Here is a 23,301-nt window from a genome sequence, read left to right on the forward strand (position 1 = left end):
GATGACATAAGGATTAATTATATTGATTATATTGATAATCATAATAGAAATCAAAATCTCAAAAAGAAAATGAAGCTCTTGAACAAACCTCTTTACTGGAGGGAGATGATTCAAAGCCATCATCCTGCAGCAGATGTCTGATGGAGGATTCGGCTCCTGGAGGAGATGGCGACTCAGAACCTGGAGACTGCCGACGGACACAGAAATACAGGCGAGAGATAAAAGCATCAATACTCCTGGGAATGAGATATTTTAATGACCATAGCGATGGTAGTTTGTTTTAGCATATAAAATGTTTAAGTTGTAACATCAACCACCTTATGGAACTGCTGCTTTTACATTTTACATCATTAAAATGACTCATAAATCCAAAGTAATTAATCAAAATGAGAAGAATTCATGTGGTAAACTGATCTGTAATCTACAACAATAAATAAATATCAATATGTTGTAAATGTAGTTTAAGTGGGAGATGGTCCAGACTAATCTGCCAGGTTAAATTAAATCCGTCCCTGATGAGTTCCCAGATGAGCTCAATTTCACTGAGAAATCAGGAAAGAAAGCTGTTTGGGGGTAAATTCATAGTTTAAGATTATAATTATTACCGTCAGGCAGTAATTGGACCTAACTGGTTCAGGTTCATAGCTGCTCTCTGATGTTCTGTGTTTGGGGAAAGGTGCGTGTTGCTCTTGTGGATGATTCACTTGAAACAAACCTGGGACTTTGTGATCGAGAAGATATTTAGGTGATTTTATTTTTGATCGCTAGAAGCAGCCTGACTCTTATAACGTTCAGTCTCTTAGATGTGCCATTTGATCTATCAGTCTCAACTTTCCAAACACTGGGTTTCTTAAATCATGCAGGCAGACATGCGCGTGCATGCACACACACACACACACACGCGCACACACACACACGCACACACACAGGAACAAGATATAGATTCAGAGGAGCACAAACCTTTAATTGCTCTGTAACCAGGCGATGGGTCACTTCAATCAATCAATCAATCAATTTTATTTATGGGGATGGGGTAATCTGACCACAGATGATGCATCACCGGCTCATAGATTCATCTAATTAATGCCTCCTTGTCTAACCTCACTACCTTCACAAGATACACTTTCAAGTCCGTGCACAGCCCAGAACTGCCACCATGTGATGTGCTGCAAATCCTTTGAATGATATTCAGTGTGCCCTTTGAGGTGATGCAGCTCTTTTAGTAAATCCTTGAAAAAAAAACAGTTGCTCACTCTCACCTGTCCCACAGTAACTTGTATGAACAGTTCCAGTCTGGTTTCTGCCCACTCCATAGCACTGAAACAGCACTCAATAAAATTACAAATGATCTCCTCATGGCAGCTGATTCTGGACTCCTCACCATCCTCATCCTCCTCGACCTGAGTGCAACCGTTGATACAATTTGTCACTCCACTCTCCTCAATAGGTTATCTTCCACTGGCATACTCACACTCCATTAGACTGGTTTACATTCTACATCTCTGGTCACACTCAGTTCACCCAACTCAAGTTCTTTAAATCCACCTGCTCCTCCGTCACTTCAGATGTGCCCCAGGGCTCTGTCCTGGGACCCCTCCTCTTCATCATCTATCTTCTTCCACTTGGTAATATCTTCTAAAAATTCAACATTCATTTCCACTGTTATGCTGATGACACCCAGCTCTATCTTACCTCTAAACCCTCGTCCACTCTTCCGCCCACCTCCCTCACTAATTGCATCTCTGAAATAAAAACCCGGTTCACTTTAAACTTTCTTAAATTAAACAGTAGCAAAACTGAGGTTCTCCTCATTGGTACAAAAACCACTCTATCCAAAATGATTGATAATTCCACCGTTCCACCTTCCTCCCAGGTTAAGAGTCTGGGTGTCATCCTTGACAGCACACTGTCCTTTCAGTCCCATATTAAAAACATTACCAGGTCTGCCTATTTCCATCTACGCAACATTAATCATCTCTGCTCCTCCTTACCCCCCATACTGCTGTGATCCTCGTCCATAGCCTTGTTACCTCCTGTCTGGATTATTGTAGCTCTCTTCTCTTTGGTGTCCCTCACAAATCCCTCCATAAACTTCAGCTGGTCCAGAATTCAGCTGTCCATATCATAACTCAAACCCCCTTGATCCAGCGCATATCACTCCTGTCCTTCAACAGCTCCACTGGCTTCCGGTTCAGTTTCGTATTCAATTCAAAATCCTCCTGTTAACATTCAAGGCCATACACAACCTCACTCCTCCATATCTGTCCGACCTCCTCCATGTCTCTACTCTCTCCCGTTTCCTCAGACCCTCCTCCTCCATTCACCTGTCTGTCCCCTCTGCCCATCTCACTACCATGGGGAGCAGAGCGACAAGCACCTATGTGCTGGATCATGCATAGAGAAACACGCCACGTGGCCAAAATGTTGAAGATGACGGTTACTCATAATACAAGTGATAGTCCTCATCTTAGTCTCCCTAAGTAACTGCTTGCCTAACACATGTCATTCCAGCAGTACTCAAGGAAAGATCCTCTGAAGACACCTACCTCACTGAAGTCCTCTTGAACCAAGAGGTCTCTCAAAGAAATTGGAGTGTTCATTAAAACAACAGACAAGACTTCACTGACCCATCAGACAGAGCTGATCTACCACAATAACCGCCACTACTTCGGTGCACCAGCCACTGGAGCACCAACATCAAAAGTAGCTGTACGGAGCAACAGAGACTTAGCCGCTTCCAGGTACTGTGAACCTCAGAAAACACTGCAGCTGAGCTATAAATGCCTCCATGCTCCTTCAACAGCAGTGGAAGGTGTGCATCCTACGAGCTCAATGATGTGACAGATAGACGGCCACTTTCAAGTGGAGCCCTACTGATATGGATTTTTTGGGAGGACAGATACTAAGAAGTAAAAAAAAAAATTACAATACAGATATACACATAAAAAATCGCAACAATTCATAACATTACATTATCAAACCCTTATAACAAAGAAATGTAATTTGGAATTCATGTTTTACAATTTAAACATGAATTTTATGGGAAAAACAAAAACACAACTAAATATAACCAATAACCAGTCAGCATATCATGCTGCCTTCACTCGGATTGGCAGTCGCCATGTCACATTGCTCAGCATTTGCATAAAATAGACTTCTCGTCTATTTTGGCCCCTCCCAACTGGCTGCATAGTGGCCACTTGACTGTTGTTGCTGTAAAACAAGCAGTATGATTGAAAGTGAATGGCAGCTGGCCACTTTAGCTCTATGTCTGCTACTGTGAGTCAGGGCTGATGGGGGTCCCAGCCACAACTGCAAACAATGCTGTTGGATTGCCCTCTGCTGGACAGACTGTGTAATGACACCATTTTCCCCGGCATTGTTCATTTGGTAAAATAAAAGTTTTCATATCTGTAAGAAAATAGCTGATATAGATCTGTTCAGGAACAGTTTGTATTGGCCGATATTATTGATCAGCTGATATATCGGTGGGGCTCTACTTTCAAACGATGAGGATGGACCAGTTCTCTGCCTGGGTGGTTGCCCTCCAGGACCCCAGGTGGTTCTGTAATGTGTTGAATGTGACAATGCGTCACACCTGTGCATGCTCCCACACCTGACCTGGTCTTAGTTTGAGCTGAGGGATAATAATCCAAAATTAGAAACAAATGTCAGACATGAGACTTATTTAACTAAACGTCCACATTAACTAAATAAGAGGGCTTTAAACTTTGAAATATAAAGCTAAGGGAAGTTATTCTTCAACACACAGGAGGTAAATGCATGTTGTTGACTATATGAAATGTCTGCAGCTTTAACTGCAGCTGCGTCTCAGTGTCCTTGAAGAACACATTGAAGCCCTGAACCTTGAGGAACAGATAAAAGTCATCTGTTCACAAATGGCTGTCAACTTCATTTTTGTACCCATTAAGCCACGTCATGCACGGTCAGAGTCAAACCTCATCTCCGAGGTCCTGCTCAGGCTGTCGTCCCTTCTGCTTTGCTTGTTCTTCCTCGTGCCTTTCGGTCTGATATATCCAAAAGTTTTCCATGTCTGTCAGCAAAAGTACAAATGGTTTCCAATCCTCAACAAGTGGCCGCACGATGAAGCACAGGCAGTGCTGATGGTCTGTGAGTAAATAAGCAGGAAGCTGCATGCAGGTGACGGTCTGCTCAGGTGACACACTCGGGTGTCAGGATGCCTCATGGAATAGACACCATGCGCCTGTCTGCTGCTGCACTCAGTTATTCTTCATACAGTTACAATGCACATTCTGTTTTTGATCATTCCCCAAAATGTCAAGTGTTTAAAACAGAAATACTCAGACTGAAGGAACGTTTTAGTCCAGCAAATCAAACGCCACGTCATGCTGCTACTGGATCCTCACTGAATTATTAAACTCATCTCATGTCTTTCAGCCATACTGAATAAATCATTGGAAGGTGGGGGTGGAGCAGGTGGGACATGTCACATGATGAGACAATTATGTACCACATGACTGAGACGTCTCGGTTGAAAAGGAAAGTTTGGATTAGTCGCATCAAAGTTGGGATATGTGCCCGTCCCTGCCCGTTTGCCTGAAGTCAGAATTTAAATTTATTTATTTCATGTATATAGCGCCAAATCAATCAATTCAATCAATTTTATTTATATAGCGCCAAATCACAACAAACAGTTGCCCCAAGGCGCCTTATATTGTAAGGCAAGGCCATACAATAATTATGTAAAACCCCAACGGTCAAAACGACCCCCTGTGAGCAAGCACTTGGCTACAGTGGGAAGGAAAAACTCCCTTTAACAGGAAGAAACCTCCAGCAGAACCAGGCTCAGGGAGGGGCAGTCTTCTGCTGGGACTGGTTGGGGCTGAGGGAGAGAACCAGGAAAAAGACATGCTGTGGAGGGAAGCAGAGATCAATCACTAATGATTAAATGCAGAGTGGTGCATACAGAGCAAAAAGAGAAAGAAACACTCAGTGCATCATGGGAACCCCCCAGCAGTCTAAGTCTATAGCAGCATAACTAAGGGATGGCTCAGGGTCACCTGATCCAGCCCTAACTATAAGCTTTAGCAAAAAGGAAAGTTTTAAGCCTAATCTTAAAAGTAGAGAGGGTGTCTGTCTCCCTGATCTGAATTGGGAGCTGGTTCCACAGGAGAGGAGCCTGAAAGCTGAAGGCTCTGCCTCCCATTCTACTCTTACAAACCCTAGGAACTACAAGTAAACCTGCAGTCTGAGAGCGAAACGCTATATTGGGGTGATATGGTACTAAGAGGACCCTAAGATAAGATGGGACCTGATTATTCAAAACCTTATAAGTAAGAAGAAGAATTTTAAATTCTATTCTAGAATTAACAGGAAGCCAATGAAGAGAGGCCAATATGGGTGAGATATGCTCTCTCCTTCTAGTCCCTGCCAGCGCTCTAGCTACAGCATTTTGAATTAACTGAAGGCTTTTCAGGGAACTTTTAGGACAACCTGATAATAATGAATTACAATAGTCCAGCCTAGAGGAAATAAATGCATGAATTATTTTTTCAGCATCACTCTGAGACAAGACCTTTCTGATTTTAGAGATATTGCGTAAATGCAAAAAAGCAGTCCTACATATTTGTTTAATATGCGCATTGAATGACATATCCTGATCAAAAATGACTCCAAGATTTCTCACAGTATTACTAGAGGTCAGGGTAATGCCATCCAGAGTAAGGATCTGGTTAGACACCATGTTTGTAAGATTTGTGGGGCCAAGTACAACAACTTCAGTTTTATCTGAGTTTAAAAGCAGGAAATTAGAGGTCATCCATGTCTTTATGTCTGTAAGACAATCCTGCAGTTTAGCTAATTGGTGTGTGTGCTCTGGCTTCATGGATAGATAAAGCTGGGTATCATCTGCGTAACAATGAAAATTTAAGCAATGCCGTCTAATAATACTGCCTAAGGGAAACATGTATAAAGTGAATAAAATTGGTCCTAGCACAGAACCTTGTGGAACTCCATAATTAACCTTAGTCTGTGAAGAAGATTCCCCATTTACATGAACAAATTGTAATCTATTAGATAAATATGATTCAAACCACCGCAGCGCAGTGCCTTTAATACCTATGGCATGCTCTAATCTCTGTAATAAAATTTTATGGTCAACAGTATCAAAAGCAGCACTGAGGTCTAACAGAACAAGCACAGAGATGAAATCACAACAAAGTTGCTTCAAGGCACTTCACACAAGTAAGGTCTGACCTTACCAACCCCCAGAGCAAGCATACAGGCGACAGTGGTAAGGGAAAAGCTCCCTCTGATGATTTGAGGAAGAAACCTCAAGCAGACCAGACTCAAAGGGGCGACCCTCAAAGGAAGATGTTGGAGACCAGGGAATACTCATGAATTGGATTTGGTTGCTCAGGAGAGCTGCAAATGTGTTTTCTCTGCTTAGCCCTAAACATGGCAGGCTTATTAGCCTCCAAAGGTCAAAACGCACCACTGTTTTCCTCCAGAAGATTTTCTACAGCCTTGGTGAACCATTTGGCTGCCCTCTTATCTTCTGCCCTCCTCAACAGTCTGATGTTGTCATGGTAACTCCAGACATTATGCACACACTGACAGTAACGGATACAAACTCTTCTGACTGATACAAACTCATCTCATCTGCACACATGACGACGCACACCCCCTCCCCACCCCACCCCTCCCCCTTGCCTCCGCCCTGCCACTCCCCCCAAGCTCGTGGCTGCTGCTCCCCCACCCCACATTCATTTTGCCTCAATTCGGATGATGGACTGTGTTAAAGTTTAGTGTACATAAACAATCAAATGTATATGTATGGGTTTTCTAATTCTGATGTGTGCCATTATTACGTTCAACTTGTAATAATTGTGGATTAATTGTGTTTTTGTCTGAAGATGCGGTTCGACAGCTTTCATAAAGAGATTCTCCTACTGTTGGTAAAGAGTTGATTTATTGTGCTTGTTGAAGTTGGACATTTGATCGATTCCACTGCTGATGGCTGACCAATATCAAAATGAGGCAAAGGAATTGCTTGATTTTTAATTGATACATATTATTCTGCTTATCGGCCTGATTCTTCATTGATCGATTCCTGATCAAGTGTTCCCCTCATTGCTAGATGCAGATTTTGATGTCATGATGCCATATATGACATCATCATCTTCTTTTGGCTGCTCCTGTGTCGCCACAGCAGATCATCAGTTTCCATCTCAACCTGTCCTCTACCTCTTCTGTCACAGCACCCACCTGCATGTCCTCCCTCACCAAATCCATAAAGCTCCTCTTCTCCTCATGCAAAGTTGGCTCCATTCTCAGTATCCTTCTCCCCATAATACCCCATGTTCCTCCTCTGCAAGTCCAATACTAATCCTGTCCATCCTCGTCACTACCAAAGAAAATTGCAGCATCTTCAACTCTGCCACCTGTGTTTTTCGTTAGCGCCACTGCCTCCAAGTCATACAACATAGCCAGTCTCACTATGGTCTTGTAAACTTTTACTCGTGCAGATATCCTTCTATCACCGTTTACTCTTCCCGCCTTTCTCAGCCCACTCCACCCTGCCTGCACTCTCTTCTTCACCTGTCTACCACACCCTGCATTACTTTGGACAGTTGACCAAGTATTTAAAGTCAATCTACCTTCACCAACCTCACTATTCTACCAGGATCCCTCTCATTCACACACACATGTAATCAGTCTTGCTCCTACTGACTTTCATTCCCCTGCTCTCCAGAGCATATCTCCATCAGGCATGGATAAGAAGTGACGATGACTGAGGCATACATTTCAGATGAGTTGAAAATGTGGGATAAGGACATGGACTACCAATATGTAGACCTGAGTCCATTTCCTGCCTTCAGTGTTCTTGGACAAGACACTACATCTGCATTGTATCAGTCCTCTCAGCTGTGAGTGAGTACCAGCCTAGGGAATTAACCTGAGTTAGACTGGCCTCCCGTCCAGAGGGAGTCACAGACTCTCATTCATTTCACACTGTGAAATTCATGGATAAGCACCGTCACCAATGGACGAGCTTCAGAGAGTATATAAGACTTATTTCTTCCTCTCACAATCACTCACCCTGATGTCAACATACTGCAGTGAAATGTTCAACAACACATCATGAGCAACTTGCAGGGGCAATTCAGGGGTCACATCCTTTGAAAGCTGGATTCGCAGACCACATATATCACAGTGGCATAACTGGCTGTCCCATTTCAAAGGCTTCTTGGAATGCGGCCGACGAATGCAGCCTTCTTTCCCCCAAAAACCAAAGATACAATGGGTGTATCCTTCACAGCCAAAACAATCCCAAAAGTCACTGTACAAAATGGTAATGATGGCTGGTTCAGCATATACGTTCTTGGAAGGTGAGCTCTTCTTAAAATGCAGCCTTCAAAGGATGCAGACCCTAAACTGATACACAGCCATTGTTATGGCACAATGCTTCCACAACCTTTCTAAACAGTGCCCCGGTCACCACATCGGGTACTATAGTTTAGTGTTGGTGTTTTGATTCAGGACGGTGACAGAATAATATTATAGCTATAAGAAGGGCCTTACAGCAAGCCTATATTTCTGTTGTATTCTGTGTCCATGTAACATATGGCATCAAATGTTCTGGAGAGTAAAACCCTCTATGATACTTTTGTTATTTGAGGCTTTATAAATGCAAATTAACAAAGGGGTTTAATCAGTGACAGCCAAACCTCGTGTACTTACACCTAGCGATGGCTGCAGGTCGCACTCAGCAGTGGGGCTCATGTCCTGCCTCATTACCCAAATTGGCTCCTTGGGATCGTCAGGTGTATAAGGAGATCTCACCGTTCGGGTCTTCACCTCCTCTATGGCTTCCTTAATGTCCTTGATGGCCAAAGAAATGGCATCCCGCTTTTCCTGACCACTCCTTCCACCAGCAGGTTCTTCTGAGGGACTGGCAGCCTGTTTGTCTGCTGGCTTGCCTTGGTTGGCAGTTGTGTGAATTTTATTAATGCCAGGCTGCTCTGCCTCTAACAGGTCTGTTTCTTTATCAGTGGCGTTGGCAGAACGACGGAGAGTCTCAGAGCTTCGGCTTTCTTTGACTCCACCCACATCGGCATCCTCATCCTGGTCACAGCTGTCAGCTCGTGGGTAGGGAGCAAACTCAGCCTCCTTCTCTGGGCTGTCGGACTCCCCATCTGAGCGTTCATCGTAATGGCGCAGACGGGAGCCCACTGCTTCCTGCTGATGGTAATCTCCATCTCCAACCCTGTGTTCCAACAGCCGAAAGCCCAATCTCCTCTGGTGGAGAGACTTTGTGTTCTCAGTCACATCTGCAGTATATAAAACTGATGAGGGAGCGTCGCAGATTTCCTCATAAACATGTTCAGAGAGTGAATAAATGTCGTACAGTTCGGCGTAGGCTTCGTTTCCCGGTCCAGCCTGGAGATGGCTCTGATCATCTGTGGCATTGTCCCTTCCCCCAGAAAGGCTTGGCGGCGGGGCGTAAGTGTTACTGGCATAGTCGGCATTCTGCATTTCTTCTGCAGCACCCTGTCTCTGGGACTGTTGGCAGTTTGAGAGGGGTTCATGTGGGCGGGGCAGAGGAGAACAGTTGTCATGCAGACCGAGGTGATGTTGCTCGGCCTCGGCTCTCTCGGCGTATACCTCTGACTCTGGCCTGAGTTGGGCTTCATAGTTCCCCGCCTCATCCTCTCCCTCAGGCTGACTTTCAGGCTCCATGACCACGAGGCCGTCATCGCCCTCAGCTCGGTCAGTGTGAGTGTGGAAACCGCTCTCAGTGCTCGCAGAGCGAGCCAGCGCGGAGTCGTCTCTCTCTCTTTCGTCCTCCTGGCTCATCTCTGCATAATGCTGCTTCTCTTGTTGTTGTGCGAACTGTTGTGCTGTCTCAGCATCTCTGTGCAACCGTTGTCTGTGCCTCTGCTGCTGGGCACGGCTCAAGGCCTCACTGTCACCATGTCTACGATAGCGGGTTCCTGCAGCGACAGACTGGACTTGTTGTGGCTCTGAAGATTGTGCTCCATGTTGGTCCTCAGTGTCTTTGTCATCCTGTGACCTAAGAACCCTGGCACTTCCACCAGAACCTACTCCTGCTTGGACGTCACAGCGTCTGTACCGCTTTTCCTGGTTGGTGTGACACCGGTTGTTGTGGCGAGGGCGAGTAAGGGCATCAGCAACCTCCACTGCCTCTCTGCCAAGCTTTGGGTCCTGGGTATTCATCACTCTCTGATGCAGGAATGGTCAAAAATGTCAGTGAACAGGTTTAGGAGTCCATCATGGGCAGACACCTCTACACCGCACACATCAGGACCAGAGACGGTGGGTTGAGTCATCGTGACAAAAACAGAAGAAATGTAGAGGGAGCTGGGGAAAAAAACAAAGCCAGACATATTAGAGAAATGACATTTAACAGGGTAACATGATTCAGCTTTTAACCAGGTATCCTCATAACTAATCCAGTTTGCAACCAAAAATAACCAGCAGACACTGAGGTGATCCATCCAAACCCTGACATTTGCAGGTCTACAAAGGTACTTTAACACCAAGAGCAACCCAAACATCACGCACACATTATCAACATGTTCACTAGCGAAAACTGTCACATAGTGCAGCAGATAAGTGAATATTTACTGAGGGATCCTTCAAATGGTGATAATAATTTGCATCACTTTTTACCAAAATTGGAGCAACTTTAACTTTTGACCCCTGTACAAATTGAAATTGACACCATTCTTGCTGTTTTTACCCCATAACTCCAGAATCTTCATTCACAGATAGTCCAAACTATACCTTTTTGGAATCTTTATGATCAGACAAATAATATGGAATACCTTTCAATATTATTGGAGCATCTTTTAATTTTGACCCCTGTGTAATTCTTCAATTGACCCCTACTTGGCCACTTATTGAAAGTTCATGTGGCCACTCGGCATTTTTAAAAGAGTAATGTCTAAGGAGTACGTGCACCAAATTTGGTGCTTTCATCACAATTTGAAGCATTTTTTCAGTTATCCGCTGCACTACACACACGCTGCACCAAACAATAACAAACGGCAAGACAGTGAGTGTGTCTCTCCCTAGTGGCAGAGAACAACCACTATGTAGAGCAGATAGCTCAGTGGGATAAGGAGTTGGGCAAGCAATATGTAGGCATGGGCTTGATTTTCATTCTTGTTACTTTCTGTGTCCTTGGACAAGACATTTTGTCGCTATTGTCTCAGTCCACCCAGCTGTAATGGGTACCAACCTTGGCTGGGGAAGTAACCTGTATCAGAGTGGCATTCCCTCCATGGGGATCCATAGACATTCATCTGCTTTACAATACAAAATGCTGCTGAACTTGCTAAATGTAGCTTTGTAGATGGAGAACTCATACATACATACATACATACATACATACACACATGTACATGTGCATCTTCAAACCACCTATCTGGGATCAGGTCGCAGGGGCAACAGCTCCAGCAGGGGACGCCAAACTTCCCTTTCCCAGGGCACATTAACCACCACAGACTGGTGGATCTCAAGGTGTTCCCAGGCCAGTGTGGAGCTATAGTCTCTCCACATAGTCCTGGGTCTTCCCCGGGGTCTCCTCCCAGATGGACGTGCCTGGAACACCTCCCTAGGGAGGTGCCCAGGAGGCATCCTTACCACATGCCTGAACCACCTCAGCTGGCTCCTTTCAATGTGAAGGAGCAGCAGCTCTACTCCAAGCTCCTCACGGATGACCGAACTTCTCACCCTATCATTCAGGGAGACACCAGCCACCCTCCTGAAGAAGCCCATTTCAGCCGCTTGTAGCTGCAATCTAGTTCTTTTGGTCAGGACCCAACCCTCATGACCAGAGGTGAGAGTATAAATGAAGACTGACCAGTAGATTGAGAGGTTCACCTTTTGGCTCAGCTTTCCTTTTGTCCCAACAGTATGGTAGAGCGAATGCAATACCGCCCCTGCTGCGCCGATTCTCCTTCCAATCCTATGCTCCATTGTCCCCTCACTCGTGAACAAACACCCAAGGTACTTGAACTCCTTCACTTGAGGCAAGACCTCATTCCCTACCCAGAGTAGGCATTCAGTTTCCTACTGAGAACCATGGCCTCAGATGTAGAGGTGCTGATCCTCATCCCAGCCGCTCCACACTCTGCTGCAGAGCAACCCAGTGAGTGCTAGAGGTCACAGGCAATGATGCCAACAGGACCACATCATCTGCAAAAAGCAGTGATGAGACCCTGAGCCCACCAAACTGAAGACTTCCTCCCCCCACCCCCGACGATGCCTTGATAGCTTGTCCATGAATATCACAAACAGGATTGGTGACAAGGCGCAGCCCTGGCGGAGGCCATCCCCCACAGAAACGAGCCCAACTTACTGCAGAGAACCAAAACACAGCTCGTATTACATATCAGAATCAGAATCGCATTTTCAACATTAGTAACACTGTTGTCTCTCCAGCTACAAAAAAGGGCTGTGACGTTAGCTCGGGTTGCTCAAATTCCTCATGAGTTTCCAATGGGAAATTACAGCCCAACGTAGTGTTCACTGTATTTTTTTTCCCCGAGCTAGAGGTCGGAATCACCAAACTTCTGAGGGTTCTGAGCGCATCATGTTGTGTTTTTTTTTCTTTTTTTTACTAGTTATTAATAATATACAAATAATGAATGTTTATGAGTGCAATGGTAAGAATATTTCATCCGGTGAAAGATGGAATCTTCACCTGACAGCGCTTGTACTTCAGCTAGAGACATCCCAGCGAATACTGCAAATGCCTCCAGATGGCTTAATGGGTGCCGCGATTTGGGTGTTTTTTTTGTGTTAGAAGAATGAGCACAGTCTATAAACCAAACCCCGCCATGTTTGTTTTTAAGCTAAGTGCCATAGTATGAGTGTGTGTGGTGATTGCAACGTGCAGTGGTACAAAACATATATAGAACAAAATCTGAACAGTAAATGGAACAAAATGGCAAACAGGATGAATGATCCATATCATGTGACAGACAAGCTGCCAATCAAATGACAAGGATCTATTTAGGCGTAAGGATTAAACAACTTGAAGTTGTGCATTATATGGTTTGAATGCACGACGCGGAGTCTAAAACACCACAACGCTTCACCAAATTTGTATTTGGTGAAGCGTCGTGATGGGAAACGCCGCGACACTTCGCGCTGTGTTTTAGACTCCGCGTTGTGCATTCAAACCGTATAATGCACGACTTCGAGTTGTTTAATCTGCTTACATCATGGTCCCACACAGTGAGCTAACACACAAATATTTATTTAACAGAACCTGATAAAAATGTGTAAGTATTTGGGACTATTTTATGCCAGTCTCAAGAAATTTTCATCCTTGGCAACCGTTGTCTTCTTCTTTCCTGTCTTCAATCTTGTCCAGTTCGTCCGATGTTAAATCTTTTTGCCGTTGCTTTTGCTGTTCTTCTCGTTTGCTCTCCTCCTCTTCCCATTCCTCAAACATTTTATTTTGGCCAAAAATATTAAAATTCACGTGGAAATCCATGTTTTATTGTGTTTCTGTCATTCACCTGTCAAAACACAGCTGATCTGCGCCAGCTATGGTGACGACCAGAGCAGAGTGATATTACAGTGACTAACTCGCCGAATGTATACATGAAAACAATGCACGCCAGGTAGACATGGAATTCTCACCGACCATGGCATAATAATTATTATGACTATTTATATAATAGGACTTTCCCAGGAATCAAAGCACTAAACAAAATTAACTCTAAAGGGCCTTTCACACTGAATCCGTCAGGCCAATGCGTCAACGGATCAGGACCCGGCGAATCTGTCGGATGACGTCAGACGCGTCGCTTTGGAAGCGGCAAAAAAAAAAAAAAAAGTGGGGGGCGGAGATTGCCACGTCACAATCTGGCTATTTCCACAATCTGAAAAAGTTCAGCCATCTCCATCTTGAATTTTAATGATCGGCTAACGTTAGCTTAGCCTTTTAGCACAGTTGATCTGAGGGAACACTTTAATTTCTAAATGGTTCAGTCTTTTTATTTTTACCAAATAAAGCTACAGCTTTTTTCAGATACCACAAAAGCTCAACTTTAAATAACTTATTTTTTCGGGCGTTTTTTCCATCGATTTTTTTTCCCCCCATTTTTTTAATATATATGAACTGTTTAGTGTTTCTTTATATTTAAAGAAATATTTTTATTTGTCCCAATCAGGAACATTTGCTGTGCAGACAACCAAACTTCCACTGATCAGCTGAACACCACGAAGTCCAGTCGAAAGAAGACATACCTGCTTTTCAGCAACACCACCAGAGTTCAAACCTGCAGAAGAGGTCACCTGCTTCTAAATAAAGGCTCTTTGAACAGCAACTATTTTATTATTTTTTAAAAAGCTGTTTCATTTTATATTTTAACAATAAATGGATCATTAAAAATGTCCACAAAATCAAAGTCAAAAGACATTTGCACAGGTAGAAGCTCTCCACTTATTGTGCTCAAATTCATATTTTAGAAATGACTCTGTCCTGATAGCAACATTAAAGGCAATTACATATTTTGGCGAAATTACAAGTTGAAATTATATATATATATATATATATATATATATATATATATATATATATATATATATATTAGTCATCATGAGGTTTGTCACAGAAATCCTACTTTACAATCATACTGCAGTCATTGTTATATTATTTCCTGTTGAATTTATAATAAACATTAGTATTTATTTACAGTGTCTGTTTTTCTGTTTAAAATGAGATATAAATAATCTATCAGAATTTTTAAAAAAATGTACAAATTTCCATGTTATTTTGTCTAAAAATAAATGTCAGGTTCCTTATGTTAAACAAGAAATGTAATAATCTGAAATAACAGGTGGTTTTAATTTACAGACTAAAGGTTTCTGAAGAACCATTTATTGATTTATTTAGCTATTTTAATTACAAGTCTTCTAAACTGTTTTTAACAGTAATCAGAAATAATGAGGTGACAACAAAAAACATTTAGAAGGATTTTTCTTCAGAAAACTGCTCCATAAATGAGCAGTCCTGTGACACGTTTCTGTTTTGCACGGATCAGTGGTTTCCACCGATCCATTTTGTAGAGATGAGTGGTTTCTGCCATAGGTAGGACACCCCTTCCAAGATGGCGGCCAATGCGGTTTCTGCCACCCGTCTTCCGTGTTTTGGCCCGACGCATCGTTCCTATTGGACAACGCAAAGGTACGTCACAGCTCAGCAGGTCGGAAGTTGAATTGGCTTGAACTTTGACTCCGTCAGCCTGCTGACAAGCGGCAATGCGCGCTCCCGTTACATGCGTCGGTTTAGCTCGGCTTTTGACGTGACGCATCTAAAACGCAACGCGTCTCATTGAAAATAATGCTTTTTAGACTGATTTTTGACGCATCTGACGGATTCAGTGTGAAAGGCCCTTAACTCTCAAAATTAACAAAATTAGGGATATGTGCAATATGCATGAACCATCTGTACAAGACTGTTGTGTAAAGTGGCGTATGTGCAATATTGGTGTGTGTATTAAGTTACCTGCACTATGCATGAGTTATGTAAATATGCCATGGCAGTTTTATCTGTGCAGCTCTAAGCACAAATGGCTATTGTAAAAAAAGTACACTACAACAACAATGCACAAAAAACCCAAATTAAAAAGCTGATAATAAAGAAAAAATGTGTGATTTATACTTCGGAACATCCGGTACACACTCAAGAACAGATTATCAAGGCTGTATAACATTTATGCTAATGAACGCCCCTAAATCCTACACACTGTAGCTTTAATCTTTAATTGCCGCCACTGATATTTTATTTCATTATTCTCATGACGTGTGCTTGCTTGTTTTTATTATTATTATTTACTTATTTATTACACACTCAAAGCCTCCGCTGTGGAAAATTCCAATGAATCCACAACCTCCAGGCCCGAACACCAGAACCACAGAACCAGCACCACAGAACAGCAGGTTCCGCCGGGACGCTCCGTTTGTTTTTAATCAACAGCAGCTGTGTAAATAACAACAAGCAGGCCACGCGCACAGGCTGCGGAGCAAACAAACAGCAAAACAGGCCTCACGCACACGAACCGCGCACAGCAGCGTCTTTCCATCCAGATGTGGCGTGATTTTTCCGTCCCTCACAGAGTCACTCCTCTGAGTCACGGCACCGCGCGCCGCTCCTCCTCACACCCGGTCACCGGGGCCGCTGACGCCAACCGGCTGGTTTATTTCTGTCTAAATCCGGATGAGCCGGTTTTCACCTGCTTCCAGCGCCGATGCTGTTCGGCCGGAGGTCCGCTCCATCTTCCGCGCCGCAGCCTCTCCGCGCTCGATACTTTCCGCCGTCACATCGTCAGTGATGTCACGCTCGCTAACGGAGCTTCCAGGCGCGCGCGTGCCACTCCGACCGGTGTGTCCTCCGCGCGCGCGCGCGCGCGCACACAGCCGCCGCTGAGTTTCTGACGTCACGCGGTCCCCCGGGAAGCTAAACCCCGCCCACCGCACGCGTCCCCACCCTGGTCATTTTGAATTTAAATTTAAAAACGTTTGGAGCATTTTGAAAGTCGGATTTTTACAAACTAAGAAATATTTGTACTGATATGAAAATTATCATTTAAAAAGCACAACGTCATAAAGTTATGATGGTCCTCTTGGCCTTATTGGGGTTTTTTTAATGTTCAATGTTGATGTTCCAAAAATAAAACACCAATAATAGAGTATAATGTCCAACTGAACAGGCAAAAACACAAATATGTGGAAGTACTGTGCAAATGTGTGTTTGCTAAAATTAACAGACTGCAATCTGAATCTCATATTTTAAACTAAACCATAATCTGTTGGGCCAAACCCTGCACCTTGGACATAACTGCATAACTGCTCGCTGGCATCAGTTATTTGTTCTAAACAAAGCTTACAACAATGTCGACAAGGTATTTTACTTGCAGGTTACATTATTTGGGGAGGTCAAGGTGATCACACCAGTGCCGGAGCAACCTTAGCACGGGCCCCAGGGCAAGATGTGTTGACAGGCCCTACATGCATGTCACTAGTTACTAGGCCTATGCACGCAATCACGCACATGCATGCGCCCACTCACACAATGAGGTCTATACAGATTTTTACCAACAGTGTGTTGGATTTTACAATCAAATAAATGACTTGGGTTATTGTATTACAAGTTTTTAAGAGGTCAAGAATTATTTTGATTTAACACCCAGCTCTGAATTGCATGTGCACAACAGTAGCCACCATACCTCACCATCATATCAGGCAACAGGGGAGGAGCTGTCCAATTCATGGTGGTTCTGAAATTACCCCTATACACACGCACGCACACACTCATCTTCAACCGCTTAGTCCAATTAAGGGTTGTGGGGGGCTGGAGCCTATCCCAGCAGTCATAGAGCATGAGGTGGGGTACACAGTAGACAGGACGCCAGCCTGTCGCAGGGTCACATATAGACAAACAAACACATTCACACTTACAGACGATTTAAAGTTTCCAGTCGACCTAACCCGCATGTCTTTGGATGTGGGAGGAAGCCGGAGCACCCGGAGGGAACCCATGGAAATATGGGGAGAATATGCAAACTCCACACAGAAAGGACACAGGCGGGAATTGAACCCATGACCTTCTCGCTGACCTTCTTACGACCTTCTAGCCACTGTGCTGCCCATGTTGAAATGACTGCAAAATCATTTTTATTGCAAAGTCAAGAGTGCACGACTACATAATTCTTAATAAAATGAAGCCTACAGCATGACAAGACAGAAGAGAGATATTTTTTGACACTTTATTTAAAGATCTTCCGACCAAACAGCAACAGTGTAACGTGAAAAACACAGATGTCATGAAACTGGCACACAGCGGTGGTCAAACAGGGGAGGGGCATGGCAACCCACCACACTCAGATTACTTGTATTAAGATACCCCAAATACCCTGAAAAGTATTTGGCTCAGTGGAGGGGTATCTTGTGTGTCTTGCACTGAGCAAAATCCTCTATTATATCCCCAATATCCAACTCCCTGGTTCTGGAGTTTTCAGTAGAGACGATAGCTCTCAGCCGCTCCTGCCCCATGGAGTTCCTCAGGTATGTCTTGACTCTTGATCATTTTTAACTTGTAAAATGGGCGCTCTGGAGCAGGTTTTCATCCAGGATGTACATTGTTGCATCCATCTTTCCCTCAATCCTGACTAGTCTCCCAGTTCCTGCTGCTGAAAAACATCCTCACAGCATGATGCTGCCACACCATGCTTCACTGTAGGATGGTGCCTGATTTCCTCCAAACATGACGCCTGGCATTCACACCAAAGAGTTCAATCTTTGTCTCATTTGACCAGAGAATTTTGTTTCTTGTGGTCTGAGAGTCCTTCAGGTGTCTTTTGTCAAACTCCAGGTGGGCTGCCATGTGCCTTTTACTAAGCAGTGGCTTCCGCCTGACCACTTTACCATACAGGCCTGATTGGTGGATTTCTGCAGAGATGGTTGTCCTTCTGAAAGGTTCTCCTCTCTCCACAGAAGAATGCGGGAGCTCTGACAGAGTGACCATTGGGTTCTTGGTCACCTCCTTGACCTCGCTCAGTTTAGACAGAAGGCCAGCTCTAGGAAGAGCCCTGGTGGATCAGAACGTCTTCCATTTTTGGATGATGGAGGCCCCTGTGCTCATTGGGACCTTCAAAGCAGCAGAAATGTTTCTGTTCCCTTCCCCAGATTTGTGCCTCAAGACAATCCTGTCCCAGAGGTCAACAGAAAAATTCCTTTGACTTCATGCTTGGTTTGTGCTCTGACTGTCTACTGTGGGACCTTATATGTAGACAGGTGTGTGTCTTTCCAAATCATGTCCAATCAACTGAATTGACCCCAGGTGGACTCCAATTAAGTTGTAGAAACATCTCAAGGATGATCAGTGGAAACAGGATGCACCTGAGGTAAATTTTGAGCTTCATGGCAAAGGCTGTGAATACTTTTCAAAGTACTCTGTATAATTCCTTTCTCAAATAAAATAGGAAAACCTGAACAAAACTCAATTAACTGTGGATACAGCAGGTTATACACAAACTAAAAGCCTGATGGTTCAACTCTTTTTTAGGCTCAGTTATGACAAACACACACACACCAGAATTAGTCCTAAGAAAAAATTAGCATGGAAAAAGTCATCTGAATATACAACTGAAAAATTTCCACCACAAAATGCACATGAACCCCACACAAAAGTGAGAAAAAGCTATTTAAGTCAGATAAATCTAATATTTAAAATTTCACATTGAGGAATACTGTGAATAAATGCTTATGCAATGAGGTGCAAAATACAAATGTAACTCCTGAGGCCCACTGGTGGTGGTGCTCCAGCCCAGATTAGTGAAGCAGGTAAATCCATGTATTATATGGCTATAATGCTACGCGCATCTTACTGGCTGATTTCCGGTCTGATATTGGAAAATATCAGACCGTTGCCATGACAATCAGTCCAGATTGCATATCTTATTTGTTACAAATCAGAAAGCTAAAAACACTTTTAGAAAAACCAAGTTGGACATGAACATATTCCATAAGTATCTAAAGATCATCAGAAAAAACATAGATTGAAATCTTACCAGCTAATGAGCGGACCATCTGTTAGCAAGTTCTTCATGGAGGTAAAGCAAACAGGTCTGACTACGAGCCCAAAACCGTCAGCAGCTTCCATATTTGGGTGATACCGTAAGTTTGCGTGTTTTATATTTATATATCCATCCATTTTCTTCCGCTTTATCCGGAGTCGGGTCACGGGGGCAGCAGCTCAAGCAAAGCCGCCCAGACCTCCCGATCCACACACACCTCCCCCAGCTCCTCCGGGGGAACCCCAAGGCGTTCCCAAGCCAGCTGAGAGATGTAATCCCTACAGCGTGTCCTGGGTCTTCCTCGGGGCCTCCTCCCAGTGGGACGTGCCCGGAACACCTCTCCAGTGAGGCGTCCAGGGGGCATCCGGAAAAGATGCCCGAGCCACCTCAACTGACTCCTTTCGACGTGGAGGAGCAGCGGCTCGACTCCGAGCTCCTCCCGAGTGACCGAGCTCCTCACCCTATCTCTAAGGGAGCGCCCAGCCACCCTGCGGAGGAAACTCATCTCAGCCGCTTGTACTCGCAATCTCATTCTTTCGGTCATGAGCCAAATCTCATGACCATAGGTGAGGATCGGAACATAGATCGATCTGTAAATCGAGAGCTTTGCCCCCCTACTCAGCTCTCTCTTCACCACGACGGTCCGATACAGTGACTGCATCACTGCAGATGCTGCACCGATCCGTCTATCGATCTCAGGCTCCATCCGTCCCTCACTTGTGAACAGGACCCCGAGATTCTTAAACTCCTCCACTTGAGGCAAGGACACTCCACCGACCTGAAGAGGGCAAAGCACCTTTTTCCAGTCGAGAACCATGGCCTCGGATTTGGAGGTGCTGATTTTCATCCCGGATGCTTCACGCGCGGCTGCAAACCGCCCCAGTGCACGCTGAAGGTACTGATTTGACGAAGCCAACAGAACCACATCGTCCGCAAACAGCAGAGACGAGATTCTGTGGTTCCCAAACCAGACCCCCTCTACACCCTGACTGCGCCTAGAAATTCTGTCCATAAAAATAATGAACAGAACCGGTGACAAAGGGCAGCCCTGGCGGAGGCCAACGTGCACTGGAAACAGGTTTGACTTACTACCGGCAATGCGAACGAAGCTCCTGCTGCGGTCGCACAGGGACCAGATAGCCCTTAGCAAAGGACCCCGGACCCCGTACTTCCAGAGCACTCCCCACAGGGCGCCCCGAGGGACACAGTCGAGCGCCTTCTCCAGATCCACAAAACATGTGGACTGGTTATGCGAACTCCCATGAACCCTCGAGCACCCGATGGAGCATGTAGAGCTGGTCCAGTGTGCCGCGACCAGGACGAAAACCACACTGCTCCTCCTGAATCCGAGGTTCGACCATCGGTCGAATTATCCTCTCCAGTACTCTGGAATAGACCTTACCGGGGAGGCTGAGGAGTGTGATCCCCCTATAGTTGGAACACACCCTCCAGTCCCCCTTCTTAAACAGAGGGACCACCACCCCGGTCTGTCAATCCAGAGGCACTGTCCCCGATCGCCACGCGATGTTGCAGAGGCGTGTCAGCCAAGACAGCCCCACAACATCCAGAGACTTAAGGTACTCAGGACGGATTTCATCCACCCCAGGGGCCTTGCCACCGAGGAGCTTTCTAACCACCTCGGTGACTTCGGCCTGGGTAATGGATGAGTCCGCTTCTGAGTCCCCAGTCTCTGCTTCCTCTTCGGAAGATGTGATGATGGGATTGAGGAGATCCTCGAATTACTCCTTCCACCGCCCGACAACATCCCCAGTCAGGGTCAACAGCTTGTGCTCGAACATGGTGTTCGTGATGGACAAACTGTGACTAGCACAGAAGTCCAACAACTGAACACCACTCGGGTTCAGATCGGGGAGGCCGTGCTTCCCGATCACCCCCCTCCAGGTCTCACTGTCGCCGCCCACGTGGGCGTTGAAGTCCCCCAGGAGAACAATGGAGTCCCCAGTTGGAGCGCTATCTAGTACCCCTCCCAGGGACTCCAGGAATGTCAGGTACTCCGCACTGCCGCTCGGCCCATAGGCCGAGACAACGGTGAGAGACCTGTCCCCGACCCGAAGGCGTAGGGACGCGACCCTCTCGTTCACCGGAGTGAACTCCAACACTTGGCGACTGAGCTGGGGAGAAATAAGCAATGCGACCCCAGCTCTCCGCCTCTCCCCATGGGCGACGCCAGAAAAATGAAGCGTCCAGCTCCTCTCCAGGAGTTGGGTACCAGAGCCCAAGCTGTGCGTGGAGGTGAGCCCGACTATCTCTAGTCGGTATCTCTCAACCTCCCGCACAAGCTCAGGCTCCTTCCCCCCTCGCGAGGTGATATTCCATGTCCCAACAGCCAAGGGCTGTGAGCATGGACTGGGCCGCCGGACTTGATGGTACTTCTTGATCAACTTTTAGCAAAAAAGCGTTGGCCACTTTCCCCCCAAGATGGCACCTAAAATGTGTATTTTTGTTATACATCTGCAAAATGTTAGTCTGTTTTAACATTACTCGTATACCCTTTAATATTCAAGGTTGGGTAGGATTACTTTGAAAGAATACATGTGAAATACATGTATGTATGTATGTGCATACATTTGGATTACTTGTAATCTGATTACTTTTGGATTACATTTCAAAGTAATCCTACCCAACGCTGTTAATATTGTAGTGTGGACTAGACGGGATTAGAAATTAACTACAGACATTTTCATGATTTTTAGATGGATTGTATATGTTTTTAATATGCATATGTTGCGGACATGAACGAGCAAAATTTGTCAGCATCTCACCATGTCATTTAGGTCCTTCAGACTTTTTCAATAAAACTGTTCTTACAGCCCTCTTAACCCCCTGCCACTTAAAGCATTTTTTAATGTAGATGTAAATTAATATTCAAGGTTTTCAGCTAGTTGACAGTAGGGCTGTACAATATGGCCAAAATTATTGTATCCCAATATTGTCATATAAATTGTCATGTAAATGTCACTTATATACATGCTGTCCATATTCTTGAGCCGTTTAGGTGGGTAAGGAGAGTTCCCATGGGATAAAAAAGCTTTTCAACCTACTATCCCGGGTTCTCAAGACCAGGCACCTAAGTGGCTCTACTCTTTTTTTTTTTTTTTAAGATATTTAGGTGTACCTTAGTAAACACTAGTAGAGTTCCACCTTAGATTTGGATCAAAATCTGGGTCAAAATTAAAAGATGCTCCAATCATATAGAAAACTACACATTATTTGCCTGATCATAAAGATTCCTAAAAGGTATAGTTTGGACAATCTGTGACTGAATGTTATGGAGTTATGAGGTAAAAGCAGCAAGAATGGTGACAAAGGTCAGTAGTTTGTACAGGAGTCAAAAGTTAAAGTTGCTCCATTAATTTTGCTCCAGCTGTATTTGTGCTGAATTTGATGCTTGTATCACCATTTGAAGGATTGTTTCAGTTATCTGCTGCACTAATAAGCCCACAGAGCATGAACCAGGTGCTGTCTGTTAGCTTAAACATGTATATAAAGCAACCCAAATTAAAGGAGAGATGCTGCTTTTAACAACCTGGACCTCTTTTCTGGCATAAAATGCGGCCGTTAATACACCAGTATAAGTTTGGTGTGATTAGAAGTCCATAGCTCAAATGATGTGTTCAGTTCAAATCTGAAGCAAACATTTTTCTTCTTCTACTATGGTGGCTTAGAACTTTTTGTGATA

General features: G+C 44.6%; 1 protein-coding gene across 3 annotated transcripts in view; it reads right to left on the bottom strand.

Annotated features, from left to right (window-relative positions):
* apba1a (amyloid beta (A4) precursor protein-binding, family A, member 1a) overlaps window positions 1-16,383 on the bottom strand; it is a 48,460-nt gene extending 32,077 nt beyond the window's left edge. Inside the window, exons 1-3 of one of the 3 annotated variants that reach the window (XM_034171258.1) lie at window positions 16,260-16,383; window positions 8,725-10,365; window positions 89-187 (exon numbers count right to left, since the gene is read on the bottom strand). In XM_034171258.1, coding sequence (XP_034027149.1) covers window positions 89-187; window positions 8,725-10,221 — 1,596 coding nt within the window. In that variant the 5' untranslated portion in view covers window positions 10,222-10,365; window positions 16,260-16,383. Of the gene's footprint in view, window positions 1-88; window positions 188-8,724; window positions 10,366-16,080; window positions 16,169-16,259 lie in introns of those variants that run through there. The other 2 variants (XM_034171259.1, XM_034171261.1) reach the window with 2 other exon arrangements.
* Between the last annotated feature and the right edge of the window lie 6,918 nt (window positions 16,384-23,301).

This window comes from Thalassophryne amazonica, chromosome 5, assembly GCF_902500255.1.
Source record: "Thalassophryne amazonica chromosome 5, fThaAma1.1, whole genome shotgun sequence".
NCBI classification, from domain to species: domain Eukaryota; kingdom Metazoa; phylum Chordata; class Actinopteri; order Batrachoidiformes; family Batrachoididae; genus Thalassophryne; species Thalassophryne amazonica.